General features: G+C 68.0%; 1 protein-coding gene across 1 annotated transcript in view; it reads right to left on the bottom strand.

Moving 5' to 3' along the window:
- LOC132321817 (neurexin-2-like) overlaps window positions 1-18,745 on the bottom strand; it is a 38,156-nt gene extending 19,411 nt beyond the window's left edge. Inside the window, 15 exon segments of the mRNA XM_059835246.1 lie at window positions 1,818-1,844; window positions 3,387-3,590; window positions 3,848-4,231; window positions 4,833-5,253; window positions 5,710-5,871; window positions 8,830-8,853; window positions 10,975-11,276; window positions 12,304-12,369; window positions 12,708-12,737; window positions 15,653-15,673; window positions 17,665-17,777; window positions 17,779-17,948; window positions 17,950-18,096; window positions 18,098-18,295; window positions 18,410-18,745. Of these exon segments, the coding sequence (XP_059691229.1) occupies window positions 1,818-1,844; window positions 3,387-3,590; window positions 3,848-4,231; window positions 4,833-5,253; window positions 5,710-5,871; window positions 8,830-8,853; window positions 10,975-11,276; window positions 12,304-12,369; window positions 12,708-12,737; window positions 15,653-15,673; window positions 17,665-17,777; window positions 17,779-17,948; window positions 17,950-18,096; window positions 18,098-18,295; window positions 18,410-18,745 (2,605 nt within the window).
- Window positions 18,746-19,018: the final 273 nt, after the last annotated feature.

Here is a 19,018-nt window from a genome sequence, read left to right on the forward strand (position 1 = left end):
GAGACTCCCCCAAATACTGTGCACGCGCTGCGAACACGGTGCACAAACACCACCCCCCCCAGCAAACAGCGAGGACACACGTGCACTCCCCTAAATGTCGCACATGTGCACACCTGCGGGCACCGCACACACCCCCCCAAGCACTGCACACCCCTAAGCATCACGCGTGTGCGCGCACACATCTGCAAACACCACACACGCTCCGACACACCACGCACACCCCCCTACGAACTGTGCACGCTCGCACCCCTAAAACCCCCGCGCACCCCCAAACACTGAGCACGCGCACCCCCCCGCCCCGAGCACACCGACACACTCCTACAAACCTCGTGGACACACACCCCAACGCTGCACACGTGCACACCCACAGAGCATGCAAAAATCACGCATCACCTACTGCTGCGGACATGGCGTGTGCGCGCCCAGAACAGCGCGTGCACTCAGAGCCTGCGCATGCCATGTTGTTCACACACGCAACCCGTGAGCACCCTGCACGCACACCCCTGCAGCCTGCGAGCACCGTGCACGTGCAACCCTTGCACACCCGTGTGCACACATGCACCCCACCCCCACGTGCACTGGCCGGGGGACACAGGGACACGCTGAGGGCAGGGGGACAGGGAGGGAAACGGGGGGGTGCATGCAGGGGCTGTGTGTGCACACGTGTCCGTGCACAACTGCAGTGTGTGTGTGTGTGCACACAACTGCAGAGTACGTGTGCACCTGCGCGTGCACAGCTGTAGCACATGTGCATGTGTCAGTGCACAGCTAGAGAGCGTGCGTGCACGTGTGGCCATGCACAGCTGCAATATATGTGTGTGCACACACATGCACCCGTGTCCTCGTACAGCTGCAGCGTGTACACACACATGTGCACACACGTATGTACCTATGCACAGCTGCAGTGTGTGTGTGTGCACCATTACAGCACATGTGCACGTGTGCCCGTGCACGGCTGCAGAACACAGGCATGTGTGTGCGTGCATGCGTGTGCATGCCTGCAGCCTGTGTGCATGTCCCTACGTGCGTGTGTGTGGCATGCACGAGCACCTGTGTGCTCCCGCTCCCCGCCCCGGACCCCTCCCCTCGGGCAGGAGACCCCGGACGCCTGGGCCACCGGGGGGGGGGCAGGGGGGGCCCGGACACCTGGGTCCTTGTGGGGGGGGGGGCAGTGCACAGCTCAGTCGCCTGGGTCCCCCCTGCATGGGGGGGGGGGGAGGGCAGTGGGACGGGGCCACACACGTGTGCCACATCGCCACGCACGGTGTCCCCCCGCATGGGGACCCCCACTCACCTGCGTCTGGAGCTGGCTGCTGCATGCTGGGTCTGGGCAAGCACGTCACACACGCGTGTGCATCCCACCACCGCCCCCCCCGCACACACGTGTCTTCTCGTGACACAGCCACTGTGCACGCTGGTGAGTGTGACACACTAGGCCTTGCACACGTGTGTGCGTTTGTGCAGCCCCTGCACACGTGTGTGACCGCAGCCACCGCCCACGTCCCTGCCCTGTCCCTGTGTCACGCCCCTGACACGCGTGTGCCCCTGGAGGGGCTGGGCTGAGCCTTACCTGCACACGTGGGGCCTCATGCGCCTGCACACGCGTGTGCCTCACCCTGCACACGTCTTGCACACACGTGTGTGGCTGTGTCCTCGTGTGACCCTGGGTGTGTCCAGTGACCCCAGGCATCCGGGGCGGGGCGGGGGGGGCTGTGACCAGACCCCCAGAGGGGACCCAGGCGTCCAGGGCGGGGGGGTCAGACCCTATAGGGGACCCAGGCGTCCGGGGGGGGGGGGCGGGAGGGGCGCACACTTACTGGGGTGGCAGCCCACGCGCACACAGTCTGGGGAGAGAAGAGAGCAGGATCAGGCCCTTCGGAGCCGCAACCGGTGTCACCGCCCCGGGGACGAGGAGGGGGCAGCCGGGATGGCGCGAGGTGCCAGCAGGGATGGGACTGGGACAAGGACAGGGACTGGGATGGGATTTGACTGGGATGGGATGGGGACTGGGATGGGGACTGGGACGGGGATTTGACTGGGATGGGATGAGGACCGGGACAGGATGGGGATGGGGACCAGGACTGGGATGGGATAAAGCTGCTGACTGGGACTGGACAGGGAGAGGACTGGGATGGGGACCGGGACTGGGAAGGGGACGGGCACTTGGGCTGTGCCGGGGGGGTCTTGGAGGGGGTGGAGGCACCTCGCGGGGGGATCTCGGCCACCTCGCAGGGCCCAGCCCGGGGGGCGCAGGGGATCCCGGGGGATCCCAGGGGATCGGGCGCCCCAGGGCTGGGCCCCCCCTCGTCAACCGCTGCGGGGCGGCGGGGGGCAAACGTGCCGGGACCCAGGGGGCCGATCCCGTGGGGGGGGTCCCAACCCTGCAGAGGGGCTGCAGCCCGATGGGGGGGATCCCCAGTCCCATACGGGGATCCCCAGGCCCATAGGGGGTTCCCCAATGCCGTGGGGCTGCAGGGGGGATCTCCAACCCCCTGGGGGGGTCTCCAATACCACGGTGGGGTCCCCGACCCCACAGAGCACCTGCAGCCCCATGGGGGTCTGCCCACAATGGATGGGGCTGCAGGGGGGACCCCCGACCCTGGGGGGAGCCCCAATCCCTTGGGGGGATCCCCGACCCCTCTGGGGGGTCCCGGCGCCATGCCCCAAGTGGCAGCGGGGGGGTCACGAAGGCTCCAAGCCTGGGGGACAGGGGGAACGGGACCCGATGGGGATGCGGGTGCCTGAGTCAGCTCCGGTGACGCCCCCCAGATGTGCCGTTTCAGGGTCCCGGGTGCCGGGTTTGGGGGGGCTCCAGCAGCGCCATGGGGCTCAGGTGCCATTTGAGGGACCTGACCCCGTGCGGGGTCTCGGGTGTGATTTCGGGCACCATTTTAGGGCCACGGGCACCATTTTGGGGACGATTTCGGGGTCTCAGGCACCATTTTGGTGTCACAGGCACCAACTCTGGGGACCATTTCGGGGTCACAAGCACTGACTTGAGCACCATTTTGGGGACAGTTTTGGGGTCTCGGGCACAGTTTTGGGGACCTGGGCACCATTTTGGGGTCCCAGGCACCAGTTTGAGCATCACTTTGGGGACCATTCTGGGGTCACGGGCACCAACTTGGGCGTTGCTTTGGGGATAGTTTTGGGGTCCCAGGCTCCAAGTTGAGCATCACTTCAGGGACCAATCTGGGGTCACAAGAACCAACTCGGGCACCGTTTTGGGGACCTGGGCACCATTTTGGGGTCCCGAGCGTCAATTTGAGCATCACTTCAGGGACCGTTCTGGGGGTCATGAGAGCCAACTCAGGCACCATTTCGGGGACCATTCTGGGGACCCGGGCATCACTTTGGAGACTGTTTCAGGGTCTGGGGGGGCTCACCCAGGTTGACGGTGAGCTTCATGCGCCCCCCGTCCAGCTCGAGGCGCAGGGTGTCAGCCGACTGGCGGGAGGTGGTGGCCAGGACGAGGCCGTAGGCGCGGGGGGACATGAAGCGCAGGGCCACGTCCTCTGCCTCCGTCTGCGCCGCCCCCGGCACCAGGATCTTCAGGTACATGCTGCCGTCGTAGCTCAGCACCGCCGCCTCTGCGGGGGGACCCCCCCGTCACCGTGGACCCGGGCGTTTGGCGGGGGGGCACCCCTTGGCACTGGGGACCCCCAGGCATCCGGGTAACCCCATTCCCAGGGGACCCCCAGGCATCCGTGTCCCCCCTTCCCCAAGGGACACAGGCATCCGGGGGGAACCCCGGCATCCGGGCACCCCCTTCCCCAGGGCCACCCCCCCCGGGGGGGACCCAGGCAGCCGGGGGGGACCCAGGTGTCCGGGCGGGGCTGCCACCCACCGGTCTCGCAGCGGGGTCCCAGGTAGCCGGTGCCGAGGCAGTCGCAGATGAAGCGGTTCCAGCCCTCGCGGCAGAGCCCCCCGTTGCGGCAGGGCCCGCTGGCGCAGTGCCGGGGGGGCTCGCGGGCGCAGAAGGGGGTAACCCCCGGGGCAGCCTGTTCCTCCGCCAGCCGTCGCACGTCCCGGCTGCGGCCGTCGACAAAGAGGTCGCGGACGCAGCCCACGTAGCCGTAGCGCAGAAAGGCCGTCCAGAGCTCGGGGGGCAGCGGGGGGCCCGGCCGCCCCTCGGGGAGCCCCCCCAGGTAAAGCTCCGAGTCCAGGTCCAGCACCTCGCTCTCGCCGCTCGCCAGGAAAGGGGTGCTGCGGCTGTTCACCGACACCGAGCCTGGGGGGACCCCAGGGGACGTTGGGGTACACAGGGTGCATGGCACCGTGGGGGCACAGGGGAACACGGGTGGGTGGCATCGGGGGGACACTGGGGACGCAGGCCATACCATGGGGACACCAGGGGACACGATGGGTGGGCGGCATCGTGGGGACACAGAGGGACGTGGGGGTGCACCGCACCATGGGGACACAGGGGGACATTGGGGTGCACAACACCACGGGGACACAGGGGGACATTGGGGTGCAGGGGGTGCTGCGGCTGTTCACCGACACCGAGCCTGGGGGACACACACAGGCGGTGGGTGGCACTGTGAGGACACAGGGGACACGGGGGTGCATGGCGCTGAGGGGGGATAACGGGGACTCACGGCACCGCGGGGACACGGGGCACTGTGGGGGCCCCAGGGCCACCCTGTGCACACCCCCCCGCTCCGTGCACAGACCCATGGGCACCATTTGCACACGTGCAACCCCCCCCGGACACACTTTGCACCCACCGCCCCTCCGTCCACCAACGCCCTCGCACACCCGCAAACCCTCCCCGCACGCGCCCGCCTCTCCGCGCACAACCACCCCGGCACCCGCCGCCGCCCTCTCACCTTTCCTCCCGTCCCGTTGCACGTCCACGTGGCACCACTCGCCGTCGGTGACCTTGCGGGCGCTGGCGCGCACCTTGATGCCGCCGGAGCCCATGTCCAGCAGCAGGTAGAGGTGCCCGTCCAGCAGCTCCAGGGCGAAGTAGTCGGGCCGGGGGTGGCCGGGCCCCTGCGGCCGCCCCTGCCCGAAGAGCAGGAGCCCGTTGGCTTCGGTGGTGCGGAAGTCGAAGGAGACGGAGCCGGCGCGTGCCGCCCGCCATGCCGGCAGCGCCAGGAAGGCCTGAGGCGTGCCGAAGGTGACGGGCTCCAGGGCGGCCACGGCCTCGCAGTGGAAGAGCAGGGCCCCGTGCAGCGTCACGCGCCCGTCGCCCTCCTGCGCCAGGCGCGACAGCTCCAGCTTGAAGTCGTTGTTCTTGTAGACCACCTGGAAGGGGGGGGGGGGACGCGTGTCACAGGGGCGTCCCCTGTCCCGCTGCGCCCCGCGTCCCTCTGCGCCCCGTGCACGGGTCCCCGTGCGTCCCCTGTCCCGGTGCACGTGCCCTTGGGCACCCCCTGCACCCTCTGTCCCCTGCGCACCCCGTCCCTGCGCACCCCAGTGCTCACGTCCCCGTGCCCCCATGTGTCCCCGTGCACCCCGATGCTCCACGTCCCTGTCCCCATGCACCCCACATCCCTGTGCACCCCACATCCCCCTGCACTCCATGTCCCTGTGTCCCCGTGCACCCCACATCCCCCTGCACCCCATGTACCCTGGTGCTCCACGTCCCTGTGTCCCCGTGCACCCCACGTCCCCATGCACCCCGTGCACGCTGGTGCTCCACGTCCCTGTGTCCCCCCCCATGCACCCCACGTCCCCCCCACACCCTGTCCCGGCGCTCACGTCCTTGAGGCAGCCCATGAAGTTGTTGCTGACGGGGGAGCCGGGGAGGTCGGCGGTGTTGGGGGACCCCCCCACGTAGAAGAAGTCGTCGGAGCCCAACATGGTGTAGTCCTCCTGCGTGTACCCCGTCGTCGTCAGGATCCCGTCCACCGAAATTGTCACCTGTGGCACGAGCGCGCCCGGCCTCAGCGGGGGCCCCCGCCTGCCCGCCGCAGCCATTTCTGTGTCTGGGGGGGGACGCACCCCAAAAGGGGTGGGGGGGTGGGGGCTGAGGGTGATGGGGGTGGGAGGTAACAGGGGGGATGGGGGGTGATGGGGGTGATGGGGAGGCGAGGGGGGTGATGGGGGGGCTGGGGGTGTCTCAGGGAGCGCCTGGGGGACAGGGGCAGCTCGGGGGGATGACGACTGGGGGTCTGGGGGGGGGGGGGGGTCCCAAGGGTGCCTCTGGCCACAGCTATGGGACCCCGGGGGGGTGCAGGGGGGCCTGGGGACCCCCCAGCTCCTGCCTCCCCTGGGGGACCCCGACGTCCGGGTGCCCCCCCAGGACCCCCACCTGCACCCCACCTACCTGCCTCCTCTCTGAGCCGCCCCAGGGTCGGGGCGCAGCTGTGCCCCAGCGGGGGCTCGTTAGGGCTCATTAGGGGCGGCTGCTGACGAGGGTCACGACCCCTCAGTGCTGACACCTGGGGGGCCCGGACCCTGGGTGCCCTGCTGACCCCCACCCCCCCTTAACCCCCCCCCGCCGGGGGGCCCGGGCCTCCGGGGACCCCCCGCAAGGACCCCCCCAGGGTGGCTGTGGGGACAGGGTGGCCCTAAGGGACGTGGGGTTGGGGACAGGGTGGCCCTGGGGGACACGGTGGGGATGGGGAGGGGGTGGCCCTAAGGGATGGGGGGGCGGGGGGGGGGAGGGGGAGGGGGTGACATTAAGGGATGGGGGGACAGGGTGGGGGTGGGGTGACGACGGGGAACAAGGTGATGAGGTGGGGGAGGGGCGGGGGGGTGACAGGGTGACACCGAGGGGTGACACCGGGGGGGGGGGGTTGGATTAGTAACGAGTTTTAGGGGTCCTCAGACAGAACCAAGCTCAGACAGAAAAATGGCTGTTAGTGGGGCTCAGCGCGCGCGAGGGGCGTGCGAGGGCGTGCGAGGGCGTGCGAGGAGCCGTGCACGCGGGCGTGCGGGGACAGCGGGGACAGCAGGAGCACCGGGGCCCTGGGAGGGACGGGGGCAGCCCCACGCACAGCTTGCACACGCGTGTGAGCTCACGCACACGGGCTGCGAGCGTGCGCCGGTGCACGCTCGCGCACACACGCGCCCCAGACGGGGCTTGCACTCATGCGCACCTGCGCACGCCCCTGCGGCAACCCTCGCACCAACACACACGCGTGCACACACCCCCCGGCACGGGCCTTGCTCCGATGCACACACGCAGAGCCCCAACCTCGCACCGACACGCACCCGTGCACAAGTGTGCGCCCCAGCCCAGCCCTCACACTGGTACAGAGGCACCTCGCACCAGCACACACTCGTGCACACGCACACGAGGATCCCGACCTCGCACCAGCGCACGCTCGTGCACACGCACACGAGGATCCCGACCTCGCACCAGCGCACGCTCGTGCACACGCGCACCCTGTGTGGCGCTCGCACCAATGCACACCCACGCACGCACACACACGCCCCTTGCACCGATGCACTCCCGTGCATGCGCACACACACACGCTGCACAGGCGCTGCACCAACACACACCCGTGCGCGCACACGCGTCCCGCCCCTTGCACCAACACACACCCACGCACCCTGCACGGCCCTTGCACCGACGCACACCCGTGCACCTTGCACACCAGCACCCCCCCCACAGCGGTGCCGGCCCCGGTGCTCTGCCAGCAGCACCCATGGGTGGGGGACAGGGCGGGGGGGGGAGGAGGAGGAGGAGGAGGAGGAGGAGGAGGAGGAGGAGGAAGGCCGGGGGGGGACACAGTGTTAGTGAGCTGTGCGGGGCCGTGCGAAGGCGTGCAAAGCCGTGCAAGGGCTCCGGCGCAGGCAGCGGGGCCCGATCCCGGGGGGGGTGCAGCGGGGTGGGGGGGGGGCAGGGGTGGCCCCGCTGCCTGCGCGGGGGGGGTGGGGAGGGGGCGGCAGCTGCCCACGGGCTTGTCCTGAAAACGCCGTTTCTGTCCTCGATTCGGGGAGGGGGCACCCCAAAAAAAATCACCCACCCCACCTGACGGCACACCCCCTCCCTGAGCCTGGGTTTTGGGGGGAAACCGGCTGGTTTGGGGAGCGGGGGGCCGAGGCCTGGCTGCCTGCAAAGGGGGTGGGCATCGAATGGGCCAAAACACCAAGAAATTACCCCAAAAGGTGGGGTTTGGGACCCCACATCACCCCCCTGGGGAAAAACACCCCCCCCCGACCCTGAACGGGCTTTTTGGGGGGAAACGGGCTGGTTTTGGCGTTGGGGAGCCAAGACCTGGCTGCACGTGGGGGGTGGTATAAAGTTGCCCAAAATCCCACGGAAATGGCCCAACCAGGGAGGGTTGGGACCCCCCAGCACCCCTCCCGGGGAAAAACACCCCTCCCGGGGAAAAACACCCCCCGGGCAGGATTTCGGGGGGAATCCGGCTGGTTTTGGCATCCGGGAACCGCGGCTCGGCCGCATACAGTGGGTCGTATAAAATTGCCCGAAACCCCAAGAATTGGCCCCAAAAGGGGGGGGTGGGGACCCCACATCACCCCCTGAGGAAAAACGTTTCCCCCCTGAGCCCAGACAGGCTTTTTGGGGGGAAATCTGCTGCTTTCAGCATCGGGGAGCTGAGGCCTGGCTGCCTACAGTGGGTGGCTATCAAATTGCCCCAAATCCAAAGAATTCACCCCAAAATGGGGGGGTGGGACCCCACATCACCCCCTTCAGGAAAAATATCCCCCCCCGGGAAGGATTTTGGGGGGGAACCAGCTGGTTTTGGCATCAGGGAGCCGAGGCTCGGCCGCATACGGTGGGTGGTATCACATTGCCCAAAATCCCAAGAATTCGCCCCGAAAGGTGGGTTCTGGGGGGGGGGGCCCACGGCGAAGCCAAGGAGTAACAATTAGAGTGATAACTACCAGGTAATGCAGTTTGTTTACCATAGCGTGTCCGATCCCTGCGTGCTGGGGGCGCCGGGGGGGGAGCGAAAAAGGACAAAACACAACAAAAATGACATTTTCCGCCGGGCGAAGGCGGTTTTGGGGCATTCGAAGGGGGTTTTGGAGGGGGTTTTTCGGGGGGGCCCCCCCAGGATTAGTCGGGGGGCGGGGAGGTTAGTGGGGGGGGGCCCCGGCGGCGGTAAGCGTGTTAGTCGCACGCGCACACACAGAGGGGGAGGGGCGTTGCACGAGGGGGGGGTGGGGGGGTCGTTGCACGAGGGGGGGTGGTTGCGGGGGGGGGGGGCTGCGCCCACCTTTGGGGGAGAGAAGCAGAGTCGTTAGAGGGGGTGGGGGGCGCAGACACCCCCTCCCCTCATCGTCCCCCCGCCCCCCATCACCCCACGGGGCAGCTGGGGGGGACGGGCCAAGGAACCAGTACTCCCAGTTAGGGAGCAGAGCCCAGCAACCAGTGCCCCCAGTTGGGTACTGGACCAAGGCATCTGGTGCTCCCAGTTGGGTAGTTGTCCAAGGAGCCCAGTGCTCCCAGTGCTCCCAGTTGTGTCATGGGCCAAGGTGTCCAGCACCCCCAAGTTGGGCAGCTGACCAAGGGGTCCAGTGCTCCCAGTGCTCCCAGTTGGGTAGCTGACCGAGGCACCCAGCACCCCCAGTTGGGTCCTTGACCAAGATGACCAGTGCTCCCAGTTGGGGAGCAGCCCCCGGTGTCCAGCATCCCCAGTTGGGTACTGGACCAAGGTATCTGGTGCTCCAGTTGGGTCGTTGACCAAGGCAACCAGCGCTCCCAGTTGGTCGTTGACCAAGGCACCCAGTGCTCCCAGTGCTCCCCGTTGGGTAGTTGACCAAGATGTTCAGCGCTCCCAGGGCTCCCAGTTAGGTAGCTGACCAAGGTGCTCCCAGTGCTCCCAGTTGGAGTGTTGACCCCAGCACCCAGTGCTCCCAGCTGGGTAGTTGACCAAGGCACCCAGTGCTCCCAGTGGGGTAGTTGACCAAGGCTCCCAGTTGGGGAGTGGACCAAGGCACCTGGTGCTCCCAATGCTCCCCGTTGGGGAGCTGACCAAGGTACCCACTGCTCCCAGTGCTCCCAGTTGGGGAGCGGACCAAGGTTTCCAGTCCTCCCAGCTGGGGAGCAGACCAAGGCACCCAATGCTCCCAGTTCTCCCAGTTGGGGAGCAGACCAAGGTGCCCAATGCTCCCAGGGGGGTAGTTGACCAAGGTGCCCAGTGCTCCCAGTTGGAGAGTGGACCAAGGCACCCAGTGCTCCCAGTGCTCCCAGTTGGGGAGTGGACCAAGGCGCCCAGTGCTCCCAGCTGGGGAGCGGACCAAGGCACCCAGTCCTCCCAGTGCTCCCAGCTGGGGAGCAGACCAAGGCGCCCATTCCTCCCAGTGCTCCCAGTTGGGGAGCAGACCAAGGCGCCCAGTGCTCCCAGTCCTCCCAGTTGGGGAGCGGACCAAGGCACCCAGTCCTCCCAGTTGGGGAGCGGACCAAGGTGCCCAGTGCTCCCAGCACTCCCAGTTGGGGAGTGGACCAAGGCGCCCATTCCTCCCAGTCGGGGAGCGGACCAAGGTGCCCAGTGCTCCCAGCACTCCCAGTCGGGGAGCGGACCAAGGTGCCCAGTGCTCCCAGCTGGGGAGCGGACCAAGGCACCCAGTCCTCCCAGTGCTCCCAGCTGGGGAGCAGACCAAGGCACCCATTCCTCCCAGTGCTCCCAGTTGGGGAGCGGACCAAGGCGCCCAGTGCTCCCAGTTGGGGAGCAGACCAAGGCGCCCAGTGCTCCCAGTCCTCCCAGTTGGGGAGCGGACCAAGGCGCCCAGTCCTCCCAGTTGGGGAGCAGACCAAGGCGCCCATTCCTCCCAGTGCTCCCAGTTGGGGAGCGGACCAAGGCACCCAGTCCTCCCAGTGCTCCCAGCTGGGGAGCAGACCAAGGCGCCCATTCCTCCCAGTGCTCCCAGTTGGGGAGCGGACCAAGGCACCCAGTCCTCCCAGTGCTCCCAGTTGGGGAGCAGACCAAGGCGCCCAGTGCTCCCAGTCCTCCCAGTTGGGGAGCGGACCAAGGCGCCCGGTGCTGCCAGCGCTCCCAGCCCCCCAGCTGGGGCCCCGCCGCCCCCCCGCCGCCCCCCCGCCCCTACCTGTCGCAGGTTGCGGGTGACGCGGATGTCGTGCCAGTCGTTGTCGTTGAACTTGCCGTTGACGGGCTCCACCAGCGCCTCGAAGGCGCCGGAGCCCAGGTTGATGACCAGCCAGACGGCGCCGCTCTTCAGCGAGAGGTTGACGTAGTCGGCCGACTTGCCGGTGTGCAGCAGCAGCCCGTTGCGCTGCAGCGTGCGGAAGGAGAGCGTCAGCTCGTCCGTGCTGCTCTGGATGGGGTTGTGGGACAGGTCGTAGCAGAAGAACTCGTTGCCCTTGAAGGTGGCCACGTACTCCTCCCGGCCTGCGGGGAGCGCACGTCAGCGAGGGGGCTCCACGGCGGGTGGCGAGGGGGGCTGCGCTGGGGGGCCTGGCACGGGGACCTTGCACGGGGGACGTTGCGATGGGGGCTCTGCAACTGGACCTTGCACGGGGACCTTGCACCAGGGACGTTGCAACGGGGATGCTGCAACGGGGACGTTGCATGGGATCTTGCACAGGGATCTCGCACCGGGATCTCGCAATGAGGACGTTGCAGGGGGCGGTTGCAACGGGGACCTTGCGACGGGGGCTTTGCAACTGGACCTTGCATGGGGACGTTGCATGGGGACCTTGACCAGGGACGCTGCAACAGTGGCTTTGCAACTGCACCTTGCACAGGGACGTGGTGTGGGGACCTTGCGACAGGGACTTTGCGATGGGGGCTCTGCAACTGGACCTTGCACGGGGACCTTGCACCAGGGATGTTGCAACAGGGACGTTGCAACAGGGACGTTGCACCAGGATCTTGTAACAGGGACGCTGCAACAGGGACTTTACGATGGGGCTTGCATGGGATCTTGCATGGGGACCTTGCACCAAGATCTTGCAACCAGAACATTGCATGGGGCTGTTGCATGGGGACATTGCAACGGGGACTTTGCAACGGGGCTTGCATGGGACCTTGCACCAGGATCTTGCAACGGGGACGTTGCATGGGGCAGTTGCAACAGGGACCTTGCGACGGGGGCTTTGCAACTGGACCCTGCATGGGGACGTTGCAATGGGGTCTTGCAGTGGGGGCTCTGCAACGGGGCTTGCATGGGGTCTCGCCCCAGGATCTTGCAACGGAGGCGCTGCGACAGGACCTCGCAACGCCGGCCTTGCAACTGGACCGCCCGTGCGGCCACCCGCGCGTACTCGGGGCGTGCAAGGGCGGCGTCCGCAGTGGGCGGTGGCCTCCGCGCGCGCTCCGGGTGCACGCTCGCGCTGGGGGGCGCGACGCCGGCGCGCGCAGCCGCGGGGCCGGAGGCCCCCGGGCCCCTCGGGGCGGGGGTGCCGCGGGCACTGACCTTTCGCCGCCGTCTGGATCTCGCCGGCGCCGCGGCCGGGCCCCCCCTCGGCGACCTCCGCGGGCCCTGGGGGAGGGCGGGGCGTTAGGGCGGGGCGCGTGGGTGCGTCCCTGGGCCGAGGGCCCCGCCCGTGCGCGGGCGCAGGGACGGGGGACGCCCTCGTGCGAGGGGGACACGCCCGCGCGCTCCCCCCGCTGCCGCCGCTGGGAGCTGTCCCGCCCCCCGCCCCTCCCCCCCGCCCCCGTGCGAGGTGGCCCCCCCTCCCCCCCCGTGTCGCACGAGCCACAGACACGATGTGGGGGGAGGGGGGGTGGCGATGACGATGAGGGTGACGAGGATGGCGGCGGGGGGAGGGGAGGGGGAGGGCCCGACGGCGGCACGCGGGGGGAGGGGCGCGTCATTACCTTGGCCGGTGACTCGCAGGTGGGCGGGACCTGGGGGGGGCGGAGCCGGAGGCGGAGGGAAGCGGAAGCGGAAGCGGAAGCGGCGGCGGAAGCGGAAGCGGCGGCGGGAGGGGGGAGCGGGAGCGCGACGGCGGAAGAGAGGGCGGAAAAAAAAGGGTTTCGGCGGGGAGGAGGGGCGGGGGGAGGGGCCGAGCCGGCGGGGGCGGGGCAAGAAGGGGCGGGGCAGGGAAATTGGCGGGAACGGCCCGAAAGGGAAAGTGGCGGAAGCGGCAAAAAAAAAAGGCGAAAGAAGCGAAAGGGCGCGGGGGGGGGGAGGGAGAGGGGGGGGCAAAAAAGGGGGGAAATAACCGAAAAAGGGGAATAACACACACAAAAAAAGTGGAAATAACCAAAAAAGGAGAAATAACCAAAAGAAAACGGGGAAATAGCCAAAAAAGGGAAATAACCAAAAAAAAGGGGGGAATAACAAAAAAAAAGGGCGAAATAACAAAAAAGGGGGGAAAAATAACAAAAAAAAAAAGGTAATTAACCAAAAAAAGGGGGAAATAACAACAAAAAAAGGGGGAAATGAAATAACAAAAAAAAAGGAATTAACAAAAAAAGGGAATTAACCAAAAAAAGGGGGAACTGACACCCCAAAAAGGGGAAATACCCCAAAAGGGGAAATACCCCAAAAGGGGAAATACCCCAAAAGGGGGACGCGCGGCGCAGCGGCCGCCCGGGCGGAGGGTCGGGGGGGTTCGGGGGGTTCGGGGGGGGGCCGGGGGCGGGGCCAGGGCCCGGGGGAGCCCCGCCCCCCGTGACGCAACACAACCCCAAAAGCAGCGGGGGGAGGGGAGAGAAGAGGCGTCACCGCGGGCCCCGTCACAACTTAAAGCGCTTTAACTTGTGACGGCATCGGGCGATGCCGGGGGGGGGGGAGGGGCGGGGACAGGCGGGGGGGGGGGAGGGGCCGCGCCCGCAGCGCCGCCCTTCCCCCACCCGCCGCCTTCCCGCGGGTTTTTCCCCTTTTCCTCATGGGGGGAAAAGCCGGAGGGGGGGGGAGGGGATGGAGACACGGGGGGGGGCGGGGGCGCCCCCCTCGCGCGGGGACCCCACCCCCACCCCCCGGGGCTTCGCGGGGGCCAAGGGGGGGGCTGCCTCCTCGCGCGCCCCTCGTGCGTCGCACGGCCCTCGTGCAGCTCGTGCAAGGCCGGATCCCTGCGCGCCCCCTTGTGCGGTGCACGAGCCCTGCTCTTGCACGGCCCTCGCGCAACCCTCGCTCCCTGCACGCCCTCCTGCGTCGCATGGCCCTTGTGCAAGGCTGGATCCCTGCACGCCCTCGTGCATTGCACGGCCCTCATGCAACCCTCGCTCCCTGCACGCCCTCGTGCATTGCACGGCCCTCGCGCCACCCTCGCTCCCTGCACGCCCTCGTGCGTCGCATGGCCCTTGTGCAAGGCCGGATCCCTGCGCGCCCTCGTGCATTGCACGGCCCTCGTGCAGCTCGTGCAAGGCCGGATCCCTGCGCGCCCCTTGTGCGGTGCACGAGCCCTGCTCTTGCACGGCCCTCGCGCAACCCTCGCTCCCTGCACACCCTCGTGCATTGCACGGCCCTCGCCCAACCCTCGCTCCCTGCACGCCCTCCTGCGTCACATGGCCCTTGTGCAAGGCTGGATCCCTGCACACCCTCGTGCATTGCACGGCCCTCGTGCAACCCTCGCTTCTGCACGCCCTCGTGCATCGCATGGCCCTTGTGCAACCCTCGCTCCTGCACGCCCTCATGCATTGCACGGCCCCTCGTGCAACCCTCGCTCCCTGCACGTCCTTGTGCCTCGCACACTCCTCGTGCAACCCTCGCTCCCTGCACGCCCTCCTGCATCGCATGGCCCTTGTGCAAGGCTGGATCCCTGCACAACCTCGTGCAACCCTCACTCCCTGAACACCCTCGTGCATCACATGTCCCTTGTGCCAGCCCTGCTCCCTGCACGCCCTCGTGCATTGCACGCCCCTCGTGCAACCCTCGTTCCCTGCACACCCTCGTGCGTCGCACGCCCCTCGTGCAACCCTCGCTCCCTGCACGCCCTCGTGCCTTGCACGCTCCTCGTGCAACCCTTGCTCCCTGCACACCCTCCTGCATTGCACGCCCCTCGTGCAAGGCTGGATCCCTGCACGCCCTCGTGCATTGCACGGCCCTCGTGCAACCCTCGCTCCCTGCACGCCCTCGTGCGTCGCACGCTCCTCGTGCAACCCTTGCTCCCTGCAAGTCCGTGCGCATTGCACGCCCCTTGTGCAACCCTCGCTCCCTGCACACCCTTGTGCGTCGCACGCTCCTCGTGCCAGCCCCCGCCCCTCGCGAGGGGGCGGGGCGGAGCTCACCCAATCCCTGGCAGCCTGAGACCTCCTCCCTACTGGCTGCCGGTGCCCCTTCATTTGCATAGCCCCACCTCCGCCAGCAGCCGCCCCCCCTCATTTGCATGCCACCATCCTATTGGGCTGGCCCATGTGTGACGTCATGGCGAGCGGCCGGAGGGGGCGTGGCAGGGCTCGTGCACCCCGGGCCTCGCACGAGAGCCGTGCTTTGCACGAGCGCTGCACCTCGCACGAGTCCTGCACCTCGCACGAGCACCGCGCCTCGCACGAGCCCCCCCGACCCCCGGGCCGCGTGCGAACCCCGCGCTGCGCACAAAGCGCGTGCCGATCTTCGCACAAGCCCTCGAGCTTTGCACGAGCCCTGCCCCGCGCGCCAACAGCCCAAGTGTTGCGCAGGCCCCTGCTCCGTGCACGAGCACAAATCTGGAGCTTTGCACGCCCCAGACCGTTGCACGCCCCCCCCCTTGCACGACTGCTGAGCTGTTCGCACCCCCCCACCCTGTGCACAGTCCTCCTGCGCTGGGCGTGACGCTGGGCTTCGCACGCCCCCCCAGCCTTGCACGACCCCCCCAGCCTTGCACGTCCCGACTCACCTTCCACCGTGGGTTCTTCCTCTGGGGGGTCCGGGGGGGGCGAGCAGAGGGGGGAGAAGGGGAGAGGCGTTAGTGAGCGGGGACCCTCGTGCCCCTCGTGTCCTCGTGCGCGACCCCGTGTGACACCGCCCCAACCCCGGGGGTCCCCCACGACCTTGGGTTGACCTTGGGAGGCTGGGCCCTTGCACCACGGTCGTGTCGCACGGGGGGTGTGCGCCGCACGGCCCGGGGCTGGGGGTTTGCACGCCCTGGTGCAAGTTGCACGCCCCGTTGCACGTCCCGGCGGGGTTTGGGCGTCCTGTCAGGCTTTGCACGCCCCCACGCACACCCCAGGGGGGTCTGCACGCCCCACGGCGTGCCCACGGGAACCCCACATCCTACACAGCACCACAGGAGCACTCCACAGGGACCCTGTGCCCCATAGCGCGCCCCCACAGCACACCCCACAGGGACCCTGCACCTCACAGCACCCTGCCTGCACCCCACAGGGATCCTGCACCCTATGGGGCACCCTTCCTGCACCCCATAGGGACCCTGCACCCTATTGGGCACCCTGCCTGCACCCCATAGCACCCTGCCTGCACCCCCCAGGGACCCTGCACCCTATGGGGCACCCTGCCTGCACCCCACAGGGACCCTGCACCCTATTGGGCACCCTGCCTGCACCCCATAGCACCCTGCCTGCACCCCACACGGACCCTGCACCCTATGGGGCAGCCCCGAGCCCCCCCATCCTGTCCCCGTCCCCCCTCAAGGACACGGCGGGTGGAAAAACATCCCCGCGGCGCCGCGCCCCAGCAACCGTTGCCAGGGAGACAGGCGGCCCGGCCGTCTCCGTGGCAACCGGCCCTTGGCAACGGGTCAACCGCCCCGGCGTCGCCATGGCAACCCGTCCCCGGCATCACCATGGCAACCCATCCCGGCCTGCAGCCCCGGCAACCGTTATCCTGGCAACGGGCCTGGGAGGATGCTGTCACCGTGGCAACGCCGCCGGTTGTCACCGGGTCCCCGGCGGGGGACGTGTGCGAGGGGGTGTCTCGCACGAGGGGGTGTCTCGCACGAGGGACCCAGGCGTCCGGGTCACGCCCCGCCGCCGTCACCCCGGGGGGGTCGTCCCGGCCTCGGTGCCCTCGCACGAGGGCGTGCAAGGGCGCGGGGACGGGCAGGGGCACGGGGGCGTGCGAGGGCACGGGGGCGTGCCGTTGCACAAGCAAACACCTCTGTGCGATGACCCCCGCTGGGGGACCCCCAGACCCCCATCTCGCCCCCCCACAGTGGGCGGAACCCGCAAGGGGACCCCGACACACCCCTGCCCCCCCGCCACGCCGCACGAGGACGTGCAAGGGCACGAGGACGTGCAAGGACGGGGCCTGTGCGAGGGCACAGAGTGCTGGGGGGGGGCGTGCGAGGCTGCAGGGGCACAAGGAACGCAGAGAGACACGAGGACGCGCGACGCCAGGAGGACACGAAGAGATGGAGGAACACGAGGACGTGCAGAGACACGGGGACGTGCAACACCAGGAGGACACACAGCACCCAGAGGACACGAGGACGTGGAGAAACACAAGAACACCGAGACACGAGGACGCGCAATGCCAGGAAGGCGTGCAACGCCAGGGAGGTGTGAAGGTGTGGAGCAAGACAAGGACACAACGCCACGAAGATGTCCCACGCCAAGAGGACGCCAAGAGACGGAGAAGCGCAAGAACACACGGACACGAGGAATGTGCAGCACCGTGAAGACACAAAGACATGGAGAAACACGAAGTGTGCAACGCCGTGAAGACGTGCAGCGCCAAGAGGACACAAAGACATGGACAAGCCCAAGAACGCAACGCCGTGAAGACGTCCAACGCCGTGAAGACGACGTCCAACGCCATGAAGACGACGTCCAACGCCATGAAGACGTGGAGAAGCCCAAGAGTTGCAAAGCCACAAGGCGGTGCCGTGCCCCCCGCCGCCCACCGCGGTCCCCCCCCGCCTCGCCCTGCTGCCCCCCACCGCCTCCTCACCTTCGGCGCAGAAGGGCCCGCGGTAGCCGGTGCCGGCGCAGTCGCAGCGGGGCTCTCCACGGCGCAGGGTGCAGCGGCCGCCGTGGGCGCAGGAGCGGGTGGCGGGCGCAACGTTCCTCCCCCTCGCCCCGCACCCCTTGGGCGCCCAACAGCGCCGCCGGCGCGTCCCCGACCTTCAGGTTGGCCAACCAACCCCGGAAGGGCGCCTCGTACTTGACGGTGCTGAGGGTCAATGCCGAGAGGCGGACGTCGGGTGGGATCCCGCCTACGAAGAGGTCGCTGGCCCACTGCCATCTCGGCCCGCTTGGAGCGGACGGCGGCCGCCCGTGCCTCCCCGTCCACGGCCAAGGCGGTTTCGCGGGCGTTACGGGTGAGGAGCACCATGTGCCACCGACCGTCGCTCACTGCCGCCGGCGGTTGGACCGTGGCGGGGTTCGGCGCAGGCGATGGCGAAGCGGAGGCGAAGACGCCCCTCGGCCACCAGCAGCTCCAAGAAGTCGCAGTTGCCGCCGTCGTCCAGGTAGAGCAGCAACGCCCGGGAGATGTTGGTCTTCAAGCTGAAGCTCAGTTGGCCACCGGCCCCCGGCGCCCAGCGCCCGTAGCGCGCCCATTGGCCCGGGGCACCCCCAAACTCCAGCGCCGCCCCCGAGGTCCCCCGGTAGCAGCAGGGACCCCAAGGTCAGCAGCACCAAGCCCCAGGTGGGCGCCCCGAGGGGACACGAGGACACGGACGGGATGGGGTGGCCCAGTCGGCCATGGGGGTTTGGTGGAACTCGGTCTCTGGACGGGCCGCGGAGCCTCGGTTGGCCAGAGAGTCTTGGTGGACCTTCAAGTCTGGACAAGCCACGGGGCTTTGGTTGACCTTGGTCTCTAGGTGGTCCTTGGAGGCTTGGTAGGCCGTGGAGTCTTGCTGGACCTTCGGATCCAGACAGGCTATAGGGCCTTGGCTGACCTCAGTCTCTAGACAGTCCTCGGAGCCTTGGTTGGCCGTGGGGCCTTGGTGGACCTTCAAGTCTAACCGGGTCACGAAGCCATCATTGACATTGGTCTCTAGACAGTCCTCAGAGCCTTGGTTGGCCATGGAGCCTTGGTGACCTTCAAGTCTAACTGGACATGGAGCTGTCATTGACGTTGGTCTCTAGATGGTCCTCAGAGCCTTGGTTGGCCATGGAGCCTTGGTTGGCCTTAGTCTCTAGACAGTCCTCAGAGCCTTGGTTGGCCGTGGGGCTTTGGTGGACCTTCAAGTCTAACGGGGCCATGGAGCTATCATTGACGTTGGTCTCTAGATGGTCCTCAGAGCCTTGGTTGGCCATGAAGCCTTGGTGGACCTTCAAGTCTAACCGGGCCACGGAGC

Source organism: Gavia stellata, unplaced genomic scaffold (genome assembly GCF_030936135.1).
Source record: "Gavia stellata isolate bGavSte3 unplaced genomic scaffold, bGavSte3.hap2 HAP2_SCAFFOLD_1011, whole genome shotgun sequence".
Taxonomy (NCBI): Eukaryota; Metazoa; Chordata; class Aves; order Gaviiformes; family Gaviidae; genus Gavia; species Gavia stellata.